Source organism: Canis aureus, chromosome 14, assembly GCF_053574225.1.
Source record: "Canis aureus isolate CA01 chromosome 14, VMU_Caureus_v.1.0, whole genome shotgun sequence".
In the NCBI taxonomy this organism is placed as follows: Eukaryota; Metazoa; Chordata; class Mammalia; order Carnivora; family Canidae; genus Canis; species Canis aureus.
Window position 1 is genome coordinate 4,927,731 of NC_135624.1, and position 16,762 is coordinate 4,944,492.

The 16,762-nt window shown below is 34.7% G+C and overlaps 1 protein-coding gene across 20 annotated transcripts in view; it reads right to left on the minus strand.

The window, feature by feature from the left end:
• Window positions 1-16,762, minus strand: part of RGS22 (regulator of G protein signaling 22) — a 131,911-nt gene that overhangs the window by 9,559 nt on the left and 105,590 nt on the right. For 12 of the 20 annotated variants that reach the window (XM_077846770.1, XM_077846766.1, XM_077846759.1 and 9 more), the window contains 6 exons: window positions 13,963-14,124; window positions 9,900-10,079; window positions 5,729-5,887; window positions 2,148-2,246; window positions 562-655; window positions 361-441 (listed from right to left, as the gene is read on the minus strand). In XM_077846770.1, the coding sequence (XP_077702896.1) occupies window positions 361-441; window positions 562-655; window positions 2,148-2,246; window positions 5,729-5,887; window positions 9,900-10,079; window positions 13,963-14,124 (775 nt within the window). Of the gene's footprint in view, window positions 1-360; window positions 442-561; window positions 656-2,147; window positions 2,247-5,728; window positions 5,888-9,249; window positions 9,339-9,899; window positions 10,080-13,962; window positions 14,125-16,762 lie in introns of those variants that run through there. The other 8 variants (XM_077846768.1, XM_077846771.1, XM_077846761.1 and 5 more) reach the window with 4 other exon arrangements.

Consider the following 16,762-nt stretch of genomic DNA (forward strand, 5'->3'; position numbering starts at 1 on the left):
TGTGTGCATTAGAGGGACATGGATGGTACTGAACAGCTGTTAATTTGGAACTTACCTTGCATCTAGCAACAGCAAGTTATATACCCATGTGAGTGCTGTCACTTAGAATATGGAATGGAGTGTTAGGTTCTCAGCAGAGAAGAAAAAACAGAGAGACAGAACACATGCACATACACACATGCACATACACACACACACACACACACACACACACACAGGTATACAGAAATTCTCCTAACTTGTGGGTTAAGGCAGGTGGGAGGGAGTCAATCTTCATCCCTTCCTGCCTGCTCTCTGTTGTTGGCCACCTGAGAGGCTGAGGGAGAAAGAACTGCAGATAGGCTATCACTGAGAACTTACTCTGGATGTTGTGGGAAGATACGGTCTTTTTCAAAGACATAGTGGAAGCAGTAGACTTGAAGTTTGTAAAAGATGGTGTGGCTGCACAAAAATAAGAGAAATAAGGAAAACAGTGAAGTAATTATCATCAAAGTCCTCTAGAATTAATCCATGGTAGAAGGTAACAAAGCAATTCTGGAGGCCAAAAAAAGCAAGAATTACCTGTAAATAACTTTTTTTCCAGCTCCTCTTGAATTTTAAGAAGAATCCTTTCTTGCTCTAAGGCTTCTATGTACTTGGAGTAGCACCAGGTTGGCTAGAAAGACCATTTTCAAAGTTAATTTTGGAAATGTTTGCCTCAGGAAATAAACTGAAGGTAAGTAAGATGGCTTATTCAAACCTGTTCATTTACACTTTTTATTAAAATATAACAAACCTCAATAACAGATCACTGAATATAACTATTCAATGATGTGCTATAACTATATGTACTATAACTATTTCTCAGTGAATCAATGCTCAAAGGCTTTATAGATTTCTTGACAGCAATTCAGGCACCTATATATATTTAATTTGATTATGAATTTAGATGCTTAAGAGACATCCAAGGTTTTTTGGGGGGGTGTATTTTGCATTTGGATTAATTCCAATTGTGAAATGTGTGAAATATATCTGAAACAAACGCACATATGGAACATCCACACTTGCCAAATGGTGCAGTTATTATTACTCTACCAATTGCTGGAATAATTCATATGTGTTCCTTCAATCGCAACAATAATAATTTTCATTTATGAAATGCCTTTGGCTCCCAAAAGCTTTTTAGTTTCTTACAAAACCCTTGACATGTATTACAAGAGATCATCACCATCATCATCATCATTCCTTTTCCTCTCTCTTTCTCCTTTTAACAGACAGGGAAACAGGCTCAAAGCAAATTTAGTGATTTTTTTTTCAGGCTTCCAGGTAATACTGACTTGCAAATGACAGTGAAAATTAGAAGCCTGCTATCTCTAATTCCACATTCCCCTCTTTATTTTTACACTGTGTTTCTGAAATTTAATGCTACTCATCTGCTAATGAATCTTCTCCCAAATGGCATTATTACATATCACATACTTTTAGATACTACCTTTCTCAATACATGGCATCACAAAATTGGACGTTTCTCTTCTCTCAATAACAACTTTATAGTCTATCAGTTACCTCAGCTGAGTGGCTGAATTTATTTGACATTCCTAAATGCCAAAACGATTGTTTCTTGAGCTAGTGTAATCCTAAGACAGAAACACTTTTGATACAAGATATTAAAAATGGACATAAACTAAACTTATGAAATTTCATAGATGTGATCTTAATGTACAAGTTATAAATGTAAATATAAACATAAAAACTGTAAATGTTGATGGTCGTGTATTGGACAATTTTATGACTGCTTCAAAGAATTAAAAAATTGAGACTAAGCCTTTGAAGTTTTTCTTTCTTTTTTAACCCAAGAATGTATTAATCAAGTGTATTCTTATACTCTATCTGCCTTACTCTCTTTTCCAATAAGATAGTCGTTTCAACTGCTACCTCTTAAATCATCAAATGTATCAAAAAGTATTTTCATTGGTTATATTGTCCAAGATCAACTGAAATTTTAATGTTCTCTGAAGGCTCAGGGAAATTCACTTCTAATCTCTTCTAATTTTACCTTCATTTTCAAACAAGCACACCTCTACTATTGTAAAATAACTGAGTAACTGCATTTCTATTATCCAAAGATCTAAAGAAGAAGTGGCATCAGTGACACCTTTACTGCTTACCTGCCGGCCATATGCTTGTAGGCCTAAAACTGGGTCAGTGGCTAAAGCAGCTGTTTTGATTGCAGATCCTGAAGAACTTGGATATTGTTTGATTCCATCCTGTAATTATATTAAATTATTCCAAAAAAGGAATAAAACTGTATTAGCATAAACTTACAGTAAACAAGTAATAAATTAGATGAAAAAATATTTTGTGGCAAGTACCACACCTGCGATTTCATCAAGTCAATATTACTAATGCAATATAATTAGTGAACTCTTTAATTTTCTTTTATACTAATATAAAAATATTTTTTTTGTTTTTTTAAAGATTTATTTATTTATTTATGAGAGAGAGAGAGAGAGAGAGAGGCAGAGACACAGGCAGAGGGAGAAGCAGGCTCCATGTCAGGAGCCCGACACGGAACTCGATCCCGGGACTCCAGGATCACGCCCTGGGCCAAAGGCAGGTGCCAAACCGCTGAGCCACCCAGGGATCCCTATAAAAATATTTTAAAGTAAATGATAAACTATAAAGAGCATAAAAATCACTCTCAAATTCTGGCATGTAAGAAAAACCATTGTAAACATTTTCATAAACATCTACCCAAACTTCTCACCAGAGAAAGACACAGATATAATCTGTAATTTTAAAATTTATATTTTATTACATAAATCTCAACCAAATGGAATCACACTACATATGCTCTTTAAAATATTCTTTTCATGTTAAGTATCGTGAAAATGTTTCTATGTAAATAAATATAGAATGGGAATTTAAAGGGGAAGGTCTTTGTATCATTCATCAATATGCCTTCCATACAACATACACCCGAAGTTTTGGATGGTGAAATGAATACAGCATCATTTCCAATGGATGAACTGTCCTATGCACTCAAATCCTGAATGATAAAAAAATAAACTATATAATCACTTCAACAGGTGAATAATAATCTAGTAAAGGCATGCATCACAGATAATTTAATCAATGTCTATTATTAGAAACTTAAATCATTAAAAACATTTTACTATTATAAATGATGCTGTGTACATATTTTAGTTGATGACGGTACTGTCCAAGAAATTCAGTCATGAATCAGAGGAAAACTATAACACAAAGTAATTAAATATTCCTATATAAATATTTGCATATATTAAATAATACTCCAAATCACAAATACAGAAACTCAGGCCAGAATTAGACCAAAAATACAAAAAGGAAATGTAAAAATGACAATTTAAAAGAAGACTGAAGAAAAAGACAAAAATCTCTCAAAAATGAAGCTACAAGGTACTCAAGAGAGGAGAAATTTGATTGAATAGATAGGGAATTTATACACATATTATGTATATACACTTTCATTCTGATCCATATACATATATAAATGATACATAATATGAACATAAATCATATATCTGGATCAAAAACTTTATATATGCACACACATATATAATATGTATATAAATCCCCCCAAAAAACTTAGCAAAAGACATAAACCTACAGATTCAAGAACCTGAGCAATCAGACAGAATAAATCCAAAGAAATCCGCACACGACGTATCATAATCAAATTCTGAAAACTCTAAAGAAAAAGAAAAAATCTTGAAAGTAGTAATGAGAAACAATACCTTGCCTATAGGGAAAAGAAAGAATAAAAAAATAAATCTTGGAACATCAGGAAGGAAGAAAAACTGAAAGAGCAAAAGTATGGGTTAATAGACTTTTCTTCTCTCCTTGAATTTCCTAATTTATGTTTGAGGGTTGAAGCAAAAATTATAAAATGTTGGAGTTAGTTTCCATTTCCTGTTTTATTCTTATGATGGCTTTATATGGTTAGCATCTGCCATTTTCTGCTCCTTTTGAAATGTCTTCTATTTTCCTCAACCACCAATAATAGGGATGGGGTTTGATGTGGTTCTCAGTATATGTTGAGGGAATATTTAAAATAAGTATAAACAGGTGAGGGAAAAAGACTTAAAGGGAGAAGGTAATTTTTAGCTCTACTCAAACTGGTAAAATATCAACACCAATACACTGGGAAAAGTCATGCATCTATAAGGTAATATCTAAAGATATACCAAAATAAAATTCTAAGAAATATATAAGTAATCCACAGGAATACAGACAAAGGATGCAGAGTAAAATGAAAAACAGAGGGAACACTCAAAACAAGAAATAAAATGGCAGACTTAATATAAAATACACTAAAGATAAAGAGACTACACTAATTAAGAGAGATTGGCAAAATAGATTTTAAAAAACCCCACCATGACCCAACTATATGCTGTTTATAAGAAACTTAATTGAAATATAATGATACAGGTAGTAAATGAATAGAAAAAGATATATCATGCAAACACCAAAACAGAGCAAGCTGGTTCTGCAGCTTTGGAGAAGTCTGGCAGGTTTTTGAGAATCTCCATCTGTTCTCTACATGGCTATGAAATCATATACATATATGTATAAAACACTATCTTTCTTTTTAAAACATTTTTAAATTTATTTATAAAGGAGAGAAAGAGCAAACAGGTAGGGGCAGAGAGAGAGGGAGAAGTAGGCTCCCCACTGAGCAGGGAGCCCCATGTGGGGCCCAATCCCAGGACCCTGAGATCAAGGCCAAGCTAAAGGCAGACACTTAACCAACTGAGCCACCCAGGCTCCATAAAACACTATCTTTAAAAACAGCTGAAGAATATACCCCAAGCTTAGTGGTTGCTCTTGCGGAGAGGGAAGATAATAGAACTCGGAGCTGGCAGTAAGAGAGTTTGCTCTTTCTGCAATATTTTAAGGAGGGGATAAAAACAAATGCAGCAAAATGTTAACAGTGTTTATTTTGACCTGTGTACATATGAATGTTCATTATATTACTTTTGCACCTTTCAATGTTTACATAGAATAAGCATAAGCTTACAAATAAATAAAATACATTAGTTGGGAGCAGTTACCTTTTTTTCAATTCAAAGAAAATAGATATAGAGATAGATGGATGGATGGATGGATGAATAAGTGGACAGACTAACAAACAGGCAGGCTGGGCAATTTATGATTCATATCTATAAATTTCACATTCAGTGTATCATTCTGTAATTGTTAAGGCTGAAAATGCTTTCTTGTGAGTACATAACATCTTTTCATTCATTCTTTTATTCCTGATTTACTCAGTTAACATTACTCAGTTAACATTGATTAATAATTGAGCACATGCCGGACACTGGTCTATGTGCTATGATGCACAGATGCACAAGACAGATACTATCCTTGGGAATCTTAGTCCAGTGAGGATGACAGATGCAAAAATTTATTCATGAGACAATATAAAGCACTCTCCAAGAGAGGTCGGAATGTTACCACAGTGGATGAGAGCTGATTGTGTTGCCTAGTAGGGTAAAGGAAGTTTTCACATGGAAGAGGTGACATTTGAGGTGAATTCTGAGAAATTCGAAATGAAGTCTGAAACCTCTGACTAAAGTCTTAACAGCTACTAAAATCTGTATTCTATAATGTTTCTGTATTTGTTCCCCAGCCCAAATTCTTCTATAAATTCACACACATCCCATACCTTTTAAAAGTATGATTCAACTCAAAATGAGTTTTGTCTTACCTTTGCAAAATTTTCGTCTTCTATGACTGCCAATTTTTTTTTCTGCTTATTATATTCTTGTCTTCTCTCTAAAACACTCATAATTTTTTCATCAGTTAAGTTCTTCCTAAACTCACAAAACTGAGGCCAAAATTTAAACAGAACCCCAAAAATTGTCATCTGTATAAAAAACAATGCCTCTGGTTACAATTTCATACAAATGTACTGATTTAAGCTCTAATTCACCATAATAATGGATTAACTATTCTATCTTTAATATACAGCATGTTTCCTCCAAGTTATTGTCTCCAGACATATTGGTATAGTTTAGTTCAGCACATGCTTATGATCAAGGTTTTTTACTACCAATGAGAAGTCTTTCTTTAAAAAAAAAAAAAAAAAAACACGTAAAAGTTACTTTTTCTTTATGTTTCCTTAACCAATTGATCATATTAATAAAGAATCCATTAGGTCTTTTCAAATGAGAAATTTATATCTTCTTTTAAAACATACACTAGTTGATCTGCCACACACACTGCTGTTTTATGCAAGTATTCCAAATATTCAGTCCATCAGGAGGAACTCTCTGCCCCCCCTTTTCTTCCCTTTAGAGAAAGGAAATACCTCTGGAAAAGCACTTAAAGCTGCAGATCTAAGAATAAATCTTGAGTAACTTTTAAATGATATAATCTCTTTTATCTGAGCACAAGAAAAGTAACATTTAAAAAGGAGGGTGGAATCCTGGACAAATGCTTTCTAAGAGGATACTCTACATTAAATGATTAATTGTGATATTAATAGAGATAAGAATTGTTGCTCAAATTCCCATGCCAAGTATTTCCATTAGTTCCAGAGGCATACATTACTTCCAAGAAGGTAGGACTTGCCACATCAGGTCAAGTCCAACATCTCATTGCTAGAAATGACCTTTACCTAATGCCTTGGAGAAAAATGAACCATCCCATCAGGCTCCAAGCAAACTCTTCAGGGAAAAGAGGAATTTTTAAAAAGCAAGCACTGCTGTGATCAACAGAGTCCTCCAATGGTTCGTATATTTGATTGCTCCTCTTTTCTGTGCATGAATATTGTTAGTAATTCTAAAATTATTTATTCCTTTTATTTATTTTTTTATTCCTTTTAAAATACAGTTTTATCATTGAATTCTGCAGCCTCTTGGCATTTTGAACATGATAACTAGAGATATTTTATTTGATGAAATGTAGGCTTTTAAAAAAAAATTCATTTACATTTACCTGCCATGTCTTTATTTAAGTAATCCCCTGCTCCAATGTCAAGGGATCATGGTGGTTTTTATATGAACTTCTTAAATTTAAATACTCCCCTTTTCCTCCTCTATTTACCAACTATTTATTCTACCTCTCATTACCTCTCCCAAATTGGAGTCATTCCTAGCTCTCAAATACATTTATCTCCATCTGGAAACTCTTCCAGTAAAAGTAACCAGGATAAAACACAAGTTTTTCAGTGGGAGACCTAAAACTGCTCTATTCCTAAAAGCTGCAATTAAGATTTTAGGTTAATGATATATGTGTTAGTCATGAAAATTACCCTGTGCCTCCAGAACCTTAAAAGAAACCAAACTGTAGGTAAGAAAAATGTTTTAATAATTATAGAACTACTTTGCTCACTGGCAAGAGATAGGCAATGGCTTCAGTATGAGTAAAAAGGGCCAGTGTAAATTTGGCTAAGTGAAGAAAACTTTAAAACTATTAGGGGTGCAGGTGGGGCATAAGGCAGAGGCTAGACTGATAACAATGCTAGAACAGGCAATAGGCTTTTTTTTTTTTTTACCTCCTATGCAGCCCTTTCACTCAACTTTGTTCTCATTTCCCATTTGATCTTACTCCTTTGAGTCACAATAGATCACTTCTCATTGTCAGTCATCTATGTGTTCAAAAAATGTTATTGAATGCCTATTCTGTGCCAGGCATTTGGGCCACAAAGGTAAATAAGAAACACTCCCGGCCCTCAAACACCTTATAATCTAGTGGGAAAGTCAGCATGAAAATAGGCACTTTCAGTTTTGTGTGATAAAGAGACATAAAACCACAAGGAAGAGAAGATGATAATGCAAAAAACTCAGGAGTGAAGAGAGTAAGGCTCCTTTGTGGAACAACAGATATTTCAGGAAGACTGGCAGGTGGGTAGCAGGGAGTGGGAAGAGGTATGCCTAGTGAGGTATAGGAGTACAGTCTTCGAGAAGCCTGGGTGGCCCAGCAGTTGAGCATCTGCCTTTGGCTCAGGTCTTGATCCCGGGATCTGGGATTAAGTCCTGCATTTGGCTCCTGGCGGGGAGTCTACTTCTCTCTCTGCCTGCGTCTCTGCCTCTCTCTTTCTGTGTCTCTCATGAATAAATAAATAAAATCTTAAAAAAAAAAAAAAGAGTATAGTCTTCATTCTGAGGACAGTGGGGAGTAACTGAAATTGAAAGCAGAGAAGTGACATGACCAGATAAACATTTTGAAAAAGATGGCTCTGTCTACAGTGAGTTAAATAGTTTTGAGAGAACCCAGAGGCACATCTGGCAATTACTGTAAAGTATTGATAAGATATGAACTCAGGTGATAGCATGGAGTCAGAGAAAAGTAGACAGGATGACAGATAACAAGGAGACCAATGGATACACTTTAGGGACTGAAGATACAAGTGTAAGAGAATGAAGGAAAGGAAAGACATAAAGATGGCAACCAGACCTCTGGCTTGCACACCTGGATAGAAGGTGATGCTATTCTCTACGCTTCCTTAGGAAACACAGGAGGAATAATCAGGTGGAGTGAGGACTCTATTTAAAAATTGTCTTATTTTCTGACACTCCAAATTCTGTATTTAAGACACGTCTGGGATTCCATTTTAGGAAACCAAGTAGAAGGCATAACCTAGAGTACTCCCATAGCTTTTACTGGCTTCAATCTCTAGACAGTATGGCAGAACTAACCAATGTAAGCAGTTCCAGACATGCACTTGCAGACTTGAGGTCTTTGATCTAGGTGGCCAAGCCCTGGCCTGGTTATCCAGAGACCTAGGCTAGGCTAAGTGATCTCTAAGATCTTTTCACTAACAGATACTGTAATTCTGGCACCATGTTTTCTCTATTTCTCTCTAGCACATCCTCAGTCGTTTCTCTATATTTTCACCCATTTTAATGTGTAATTTGGATTCTGAGTCCATTTTCAGTTCCTTAGAAGACTTAGAACACAGCTGGCTCACAAATGAATGTTAAAGGAATAATGGCCTTTTTTCCATGCTCAAGGGCAATCATATCCTAAAATCTCTGTTTCATATCACTTAAATCATGACATGGCCTTCCCTATTACCCCTATTATAATTTATTTTTCTTAATCATTTTTCAGGAACGTTACTAAAAGGCTTTTAAAAATGCAAATAAATTATGTTCACCAAATCACTGTTTTCTATTATTTATCTTAAAAAGAAGTAACTTGAGCAGGTTAACAGGCATGATTTTCCTTTCATGAGCTTGTGTATTTTATGTTGGTTGGGTACTTACATCTCCTCTCACTTACTTTATGAGCTATGTGAATATTCCAATCTTTAAAAATATACAGATCTTGGAACACACGTATTTTACCACATATTTGTGGTAGCAGATTTTCTAAAGGAAATAGAAATGGTGGGAAAGAAAGGAGGAATTGGCTGGAGTATTATAAGTAAGAAACAAATGATAACCATGGAGAGTCAAAGATAGTTATTTACATGATTGTATTTGCTATATATTATCAATAAAATAGTATACTGCTAGTTTCTTATATTGGAATATGCAAAAATTTTTAAAGATTTATTTATCCATTGGAGGGAGAAAGAGAGAGAGTGAGCAGAGGAGAGGGGCAGAGAGAGAGAATGAATCTCAAGCAGACTCTCTGCTGAGCACAGAGTCTGAAATGGGCTGTATGCAAGGCTCAATCCCAGGACCCTGAGATCATAACCTGAGCTGAAATCCAGAGCTGGATGCTTAACTGAGTAACCCAGGCTTCCCTGCAAAAGTTTTTAATTAAATAGAATAAATCCCAGTATTAGGAAGGTTGGAACCTTATCAAATATGAATAATGCAAAAGCCTTAAAAGAATATCTAATTGTTCATCTATTTAAAAATACGCTTAGCTGCAAAATAACATAAAATATAAAACACCCTTAGCTCCATGCCCTGATCTCTTACCTGTGCCTCTCTAAACACATATGGTCCTAACTCCTTCCTGTGTTCAATAATTTTTTGGGCTTGCTCTACTGGAATGTCAATTTGTAAAGCTGGTGGAATACTAGAATTAATAAAGCAGTTGATGATAGTCATGATCTTCTTATGGATGATGGACTCTTCACAATGAGAATGGCACAAGTCCTGAGGAAGGAGGAAAGATAGAGCAATACATGATTAATGTATTCCTAGAATACTTGAAAGAATTGTGCCAATATGTCTTTCAGTAATATATACCTCTTAACTTCAGATCAAGAGGGCACTAGAACATGTGAAAGCCATCTTAAAAAATATCTTCCATTTCTCTCGGGTTTGAGGAACCCACACTTTGATGCATATACCTTAAATAAACATGCTTCATTTAATCTCAAGTGCTTCTACTCCTAACCAAAAGACCAGCTTCAATGTCTACTTTGACTCATTTAACGAGTTTGTATTGGGTGCCTGCTATATACCAGCTGAGCCCCATGACAGTTCCTGCTCTTTAAAGACTCAGTCTCACTGGGGGAGAAACAAGAGAACACATCACTTCGATCTGAGATAGCTGGTAAGTGCTACAGGACAGGTGTACACAGGGCCCTAGGAGAGCACTGAAAGCAGGTACCTAACACAACTTACAAGTGGATGCAAAAGCTTTTCCGACCAGAACTGCTTCTACACCAAGGTGACTTAGGCTCAGAAAGGCAACAAAAGCAGGATGCTGGCGGTGACAAGTGTGTCACTATGTATCTCTTAGTATTTACACTTTTACAGTTAGCCTATTAAATTATCCTTCTTCAAATTAGTGATCATACATTAAAAAGACCCAGTTTCATGTTACAGGTGTAGGGCTATCATTTTTCTAAAATAAAGAAGGAGCTTGGTTTGAATTATGGCACTTCTCTGTCAAGAACATTGATTCTCTAAACCACTAGGAAGCAAATAAATTTGGAAACTTGTAATTCTGGGCCAGAAATGAGCCAGCACTTACTAAGTACTCACTGCATGATGGTACTCATTGTAAATATTATGTTACAGACACTATTAAAGCAAGGAAAATTTGAGCACTGGCCATATAAAACCTTACAGAAAATTTGGCATAAATTATATATGAAAAAAGCTTGATATGAATGTTACATTAAGACAAAAGTTAGCATTTTTAACTCAATTTACCATCCCCCTCAGAAAATGCCTATTTGTAGCACATATGTTTCATATGTTACCAAAAGTATATTTTTTCCATTACTAGTAAGATGATCATATATCATTATTTGGTGAGCTTGATTTATAATTATGGAATGTAAGGCTTGTGAAACAAAAACAAAATTTTTGGAGTTTTCATTTTGAGGGTGAAGAGACAAAAATCAGAACTGATTTTTTTTCTAATTGTTCTGCCCTACTGTACCTAGCTTAATGAAGCATTACTTATCATTAAAGTCTCAGTTTAAACAGACTTTCCTCTAAAAGGCTTTTGGTGACTCCCTCAGTTCAGAGGAGATGCCCATTGTAGATACTTCCATTGTGCCCCGTGCTTCCATCAGCAATGCTCTAATCACGGTCCTACAGCTGTCTTGTCTATCACTTGTCTGTCCCTCCCATGACACTGTAAGCTCTAAGAGGGAAGACTATTCTGATCATCATTGTGTTCTCAGGATTTAGCATGGGTCTTGGTAGGTGCTCAAAAAGTATTTGCTGGAGGAATATGTCCTTCCAGTCTCTTTTTCTATGGACACACACACACACACACACACACACACTTCAGATTAAATTGTACTGTTTTCCAGTAGTAGCTAGGTTTTTAAAAAATCAATAAGATGAATATATTTCTTTTTTAAAAAAGATTTTATCTATTTATTTATGAGAAGCAGAGACAGAGGCAGAGGGAGAAACAGTTTCCATGCAGGGAGCCTGATGTGGGTCTCGATACCGGGACCCCAGGATCACGCCCTGGGCCAAAGGCAGGTACTAAACCTCTGAGACACCCAGGGATCCCCTATGAATATCTTTGCTTATCATTGATTATTCTCCAACAGCATGATTTTAAATGGTTGCAGAGTAGTCTATTGTATAGATGTATAAATAATTAAGTAACTAACGTCCTGTACCTGAACAGCTGGGTTCTACCCAAATTTTCACAATTCAGAACAATGGGAAGAGCCCAGATCTCAATTTCTTAGCATATTACCACAACCACTGCTTGGATGGGGAGGGGACATAACTTAGTGATTAGGAGCATGAGCTTTAGCAACAGAATGCCTTGGTTCAAATTCCAGTTCTGCCACTTAATTAGCTACATGATATTAGGAGTTTCTTAGCTCTTCTGTGCCTTAGCTTTGTGTGTGTGTGTGTGTGTGTGTGTGTGTGTGTGCGCCTTAGCTTCTATACTTGTAAAATAACAAGAATAACAGCATTGATCTAATAGGATTCTTGTTAAGAATAAATTAGCTGTTATATGAAAAGAATTAAGACGATATCTGGCAGATAGTGAACATTTAATAAGAGTAGGAGCTCAATAAGATTTTGCCATGCCAGGTGGAATACTTCCCACCTAGCAAACTTTCTCAAGGTCCAATTCAAATATTATCTCTGCCGAGACTTCCCTGACCTACAACCTTCTCTGCATCATTATGTAAATTATGCTAGAATTATACGTCCTCCACTCTATACCACAGGAAATATATTTAAATGAAGACTTGAAAGAAAAACAGTCTTGAAAGAAAAACAGTCACACAACTAAGGGTTGACTTTGTATGAGTATGCTTTTTAAAATGCTTTTCTTGTATTTATTGCATTCCTCCTGTCAGAGTGGGCCTGGGCCTACTCATATTCATATTAGCTTAAAAATAATCCTGCCCATTCATAATAACTGCCTATTTTAGAAAACAGACTTTACCTCCTTTCTAATTCTTAAAAAAAATTATTTTAATATTGCTTACCCTGTGACAGATTTTGAAAAAAATTATCTCAAAACATTTTTTCCTGAGAAAATTTCTAAGGTGTAAATAGAACAATAGTTCTGTTTATAACAAAAAAAAAAAGGTAGAAGACATCTTCATGGAAAGTTGGAGAAAAAAAAAAAAGAAAGTTGGAGAAAGTTTGGAAATAGATTTTATTGAGCAATTACTAACTGTATGAATATAAATGCTGCAGAATATTAGCATTGCATAATTCATACTTAGATTCCAGACCAATTGAAAGTACCATCCTTTTAAATCCCAATTTTATTTTTATTCCATTATTAATATGCAATTATTTAATTGCAGTTATGCAATTAAATATTAATTATTTAATAATAAAATTTATTTTTATTTTTATTCCATTTATAATGGAATAAAATAGGCTACTTGCCCAGAAATGAATCTGCTTCCTGTGGGAGCATTGAAGCAGTCTGGATGCCTACTCTTGGGTATTTCTAGACAATGTTCCCTTATTCAAGGCTTGCTTAAAATACATAGAAAGTCCTTCCCTTTCCTCAATGCAAAGATTCAATATGATTTCAATAAACACTTAAACGTAAAAATAAACTGCCAATTGTTCTTTTACTCATTTGTTTCGTTAAAAATTTGGCCATTCTTTCTATTAGAAAAGCTCCTCTCATCTCTGCTGGTTAACTTACCTATAATCCTCTATCTTTGATGACCATGCTGGCAATACAGTTGGGAGGAATTCTGGTAAAGAAGTCTTGGTTAAAGTACTGAGAGTATGGATATCTTCAGGAAAATGTGCATATGGTACATTTATGGAGAAGTGATACGCAAAAAATGCATTTAAAACTCTTTTCAGTAAGGTTCTTATTAAATCATAATATATGTGAATACCTTGAAAAGCTAATTCTATCATTTCAGGGCTCACTCTTACTCTTCACTGTATAAAAAGAAATATATCTAACACAAAACAATAAATACCTCAATATTTACATATTGGTATGAAGATGACAAAATTGGGCTATCATACAAATCTTGTCTATAAAGTTACAGTTAAGAATCTGATGTGTTAATGCATTTCCACCACAAAAAGAGGTGGTTTTCTCCAGCTTCCAATATAATACCTTATATTTTTGTACTTCTTGCCAAAAGAGTACATCATTTTCCAATAAATCTCCTTTTAGAGCCACAAACCGTTGAAATTGTCTTACGGTAACTGGATTCAATAATGCTTTACGAAAAGCAATGATTTCACAAGATGAAGATATCCACTTACTCTCCACAGGCTGTCCAAAGCAGAAAATACAGAAAATTAGCTGTGTTCTAAAAAATAACAATAAAGTCATTTATTAGGCTAAAAATTACCAACTTCAACATCCTTTACTTTGGGCTGTTGAAATTTATGGCATGGATACAACAGAATTTGGCAACTTCTACCTCTCTGTTCTTCTCTCTTTTGTCTCCTTTATATTTTTATGGCATCATTTTTTTTATGAGGTAGAGAGAATAAGAAATGACTGGATGATTCAGAACATACAACTACATTGTTTAAGAATGTTAAGAATCATAGCAGTTTGGGACTTTGGTGAAAAACTACATTTTATGCATTGCATGAGTTCTGTGCTTAAACAGAAAAACATAATCATATGTTGTGATTGTATATTGTTACATTATATGTATAACTATATATATTATATATGTGTCATGTTATGTATTAAATATAACTCTCTTGCCTTTTCAAAAGTAAGAGCACTAGGGACACCTGGGTGGCTCAGGGGTTGAGTGTCTGCCTTTGGCTCAGGCCGTGATCCCGGGGCCCTGGGATAGAGTCCCGTAATGGGCTCCCTGCAGGGAGCCTGCTTCTCCCTCTGCATGTTTCTCTGCCTCCCTCTGTGTGTCTCTCATGAATAAATAGATAAAATCTTTTAAAAAAATAAAAAAATAAAAAGTAGGAGCACTAGAACATTTAAGATATTTTTTCAAAATCTTAAAAAAATTTACCAATGAATCCTGTTAAACAGTAAATTTTCTATGCAGCTTCTAACTAGAAAAAAATCATGTTTTTAGGCAAGACATCTTTATGTTATTTTAGTAAAAATTGTTATTAATATTTATAACAAGAAGAAAAATCATTAATATGTTATTTAAAATATATATATATGTTATTTTTAATAATAAACTTCTTCTGACTGAGGATTTACTTTACATACCAAAAAAGCTAGGAGGACCCATGGTACTGTAGTAATGCTTAATTTCTGTCTTCACAATTTTGAAATACAAGATGTCTATTTTTAAAATTCTGACCATTTTATATCACATATGCATCCCTTGTTAGCCTCTCATATTAAAAAATGTAAGACAGGGCAGCCGGGGTGGCTCAGCGGTTTAGTGCCACCTTCAGCCCAGGGTGTAATCCTGGAGACCCGGGATTGAGTCCCACGTCGGGCTCCCTGCATGGAGCCTGTTTCTCCCTCTGCCTATGTCTCTGCCTCTCTGTGTCTCTCATGAATAAATAAAATAAATAAACAAAATCTTAAAAAGAGAAAAAAAGTAAGACAGAGATTTTATTGAATTTACTGAATAGAAATTTTTTTACTGGATAAATGTTATCGAAGCTCCCCAAATTTGAGTTTAGTGTACAATCATGCAAAGAAGCACCATTCCAAAGGCAAAGTTTGAAAGAATTTAAGAATTGTAGTAACATCAGCCAAAAGACATGATAAATATCCATTACTGATGATGCATAAAATGAGTTTCTCGAAACAAATCCTATGTGATTATCCATGTAAACGTCAAAGAGAGTTATGTAAAAAAGCAGTATGGGAACACAAAAGGAGTAACTAACTAATTCTGCCTGAAGGAGCAAAAGCTTTGCAGAAGGACCTTGAGGATGAATTGGAAATTGAAAAATGAAGCCAACACCAGGCAGTCTAGGTGAATAGCAGTGTTTTCACCCAGATGAAGTGACTGAATGTCTAACATCATTTTAGTGAGGTACATGTCTTGCACTCTGGTCAAAAAGTTAAGACCCCCACCATATGTTCCATATTAAAATTACAACCCTATAAATAGGAACACTTACGCATTAGACTGGGATGTTTATTTTAAACTCACTTAGCAAATAATGTTTTAAGACCTACTTCTTAAGATACTAAAACTTAGTAATTTAACTAAAACCTGTAATTTAATTAAACAGAAAATAACATAATACGTAATGCACAATAATATGAAATAAAAGCCCATCCTACTTAGAATTTCAACAAAAAATAGTAAAAGACAAACATAAGAATGGTTTATTTCCTTTCAAGAGGAAAACACAGAAAAAGAGCATCCTAACAGATACATGTAATCCTCTAATAGTCAAATAAAATTTTACGTTTGTTAGTTTGTAAAGGGTCACCCAGGTCTAGTCTGACATTCCACCAAGATCTGTAGAAGGATGAATTCATATAAATATGTAGGCTCAACAAGAAGGCTGTGTTTATTGTGATTGTTAAGAAGCAAAACAGGCCATTTCCAGTAAGGTATTCTATTATAGTGACTTCAGTAATCACCAAAATGATAGTTTTAATTCTTTTCAAGCCAAAATGTAAATCTCAACAGAGTATAATGTAAGATAATTTAACTTGCTGGTTCTGTTACATATTTCTCATTCTTTTTGTAAAGTCATCCACTCTCAGTAATAAACTACCATAGGCTGAAATGAACAGCTTGTCTCAATAAATCCATCACAAGCAAAATAAACAAAAATACATATATAAGGTCCAAAATTTAAAGCACACTTCTCGGGCTTAGCAGGTCAGGAAGGCGTTAAGAAGGTGGCTCTCGTAGAATAATACTCTTCCCCAGATTCCATCAGCCAATTAAACAGTCTCAGTGGTCAACTGGTAGCTTAGAAAGCAGTGTGCTCAATGAGAGTCTTTG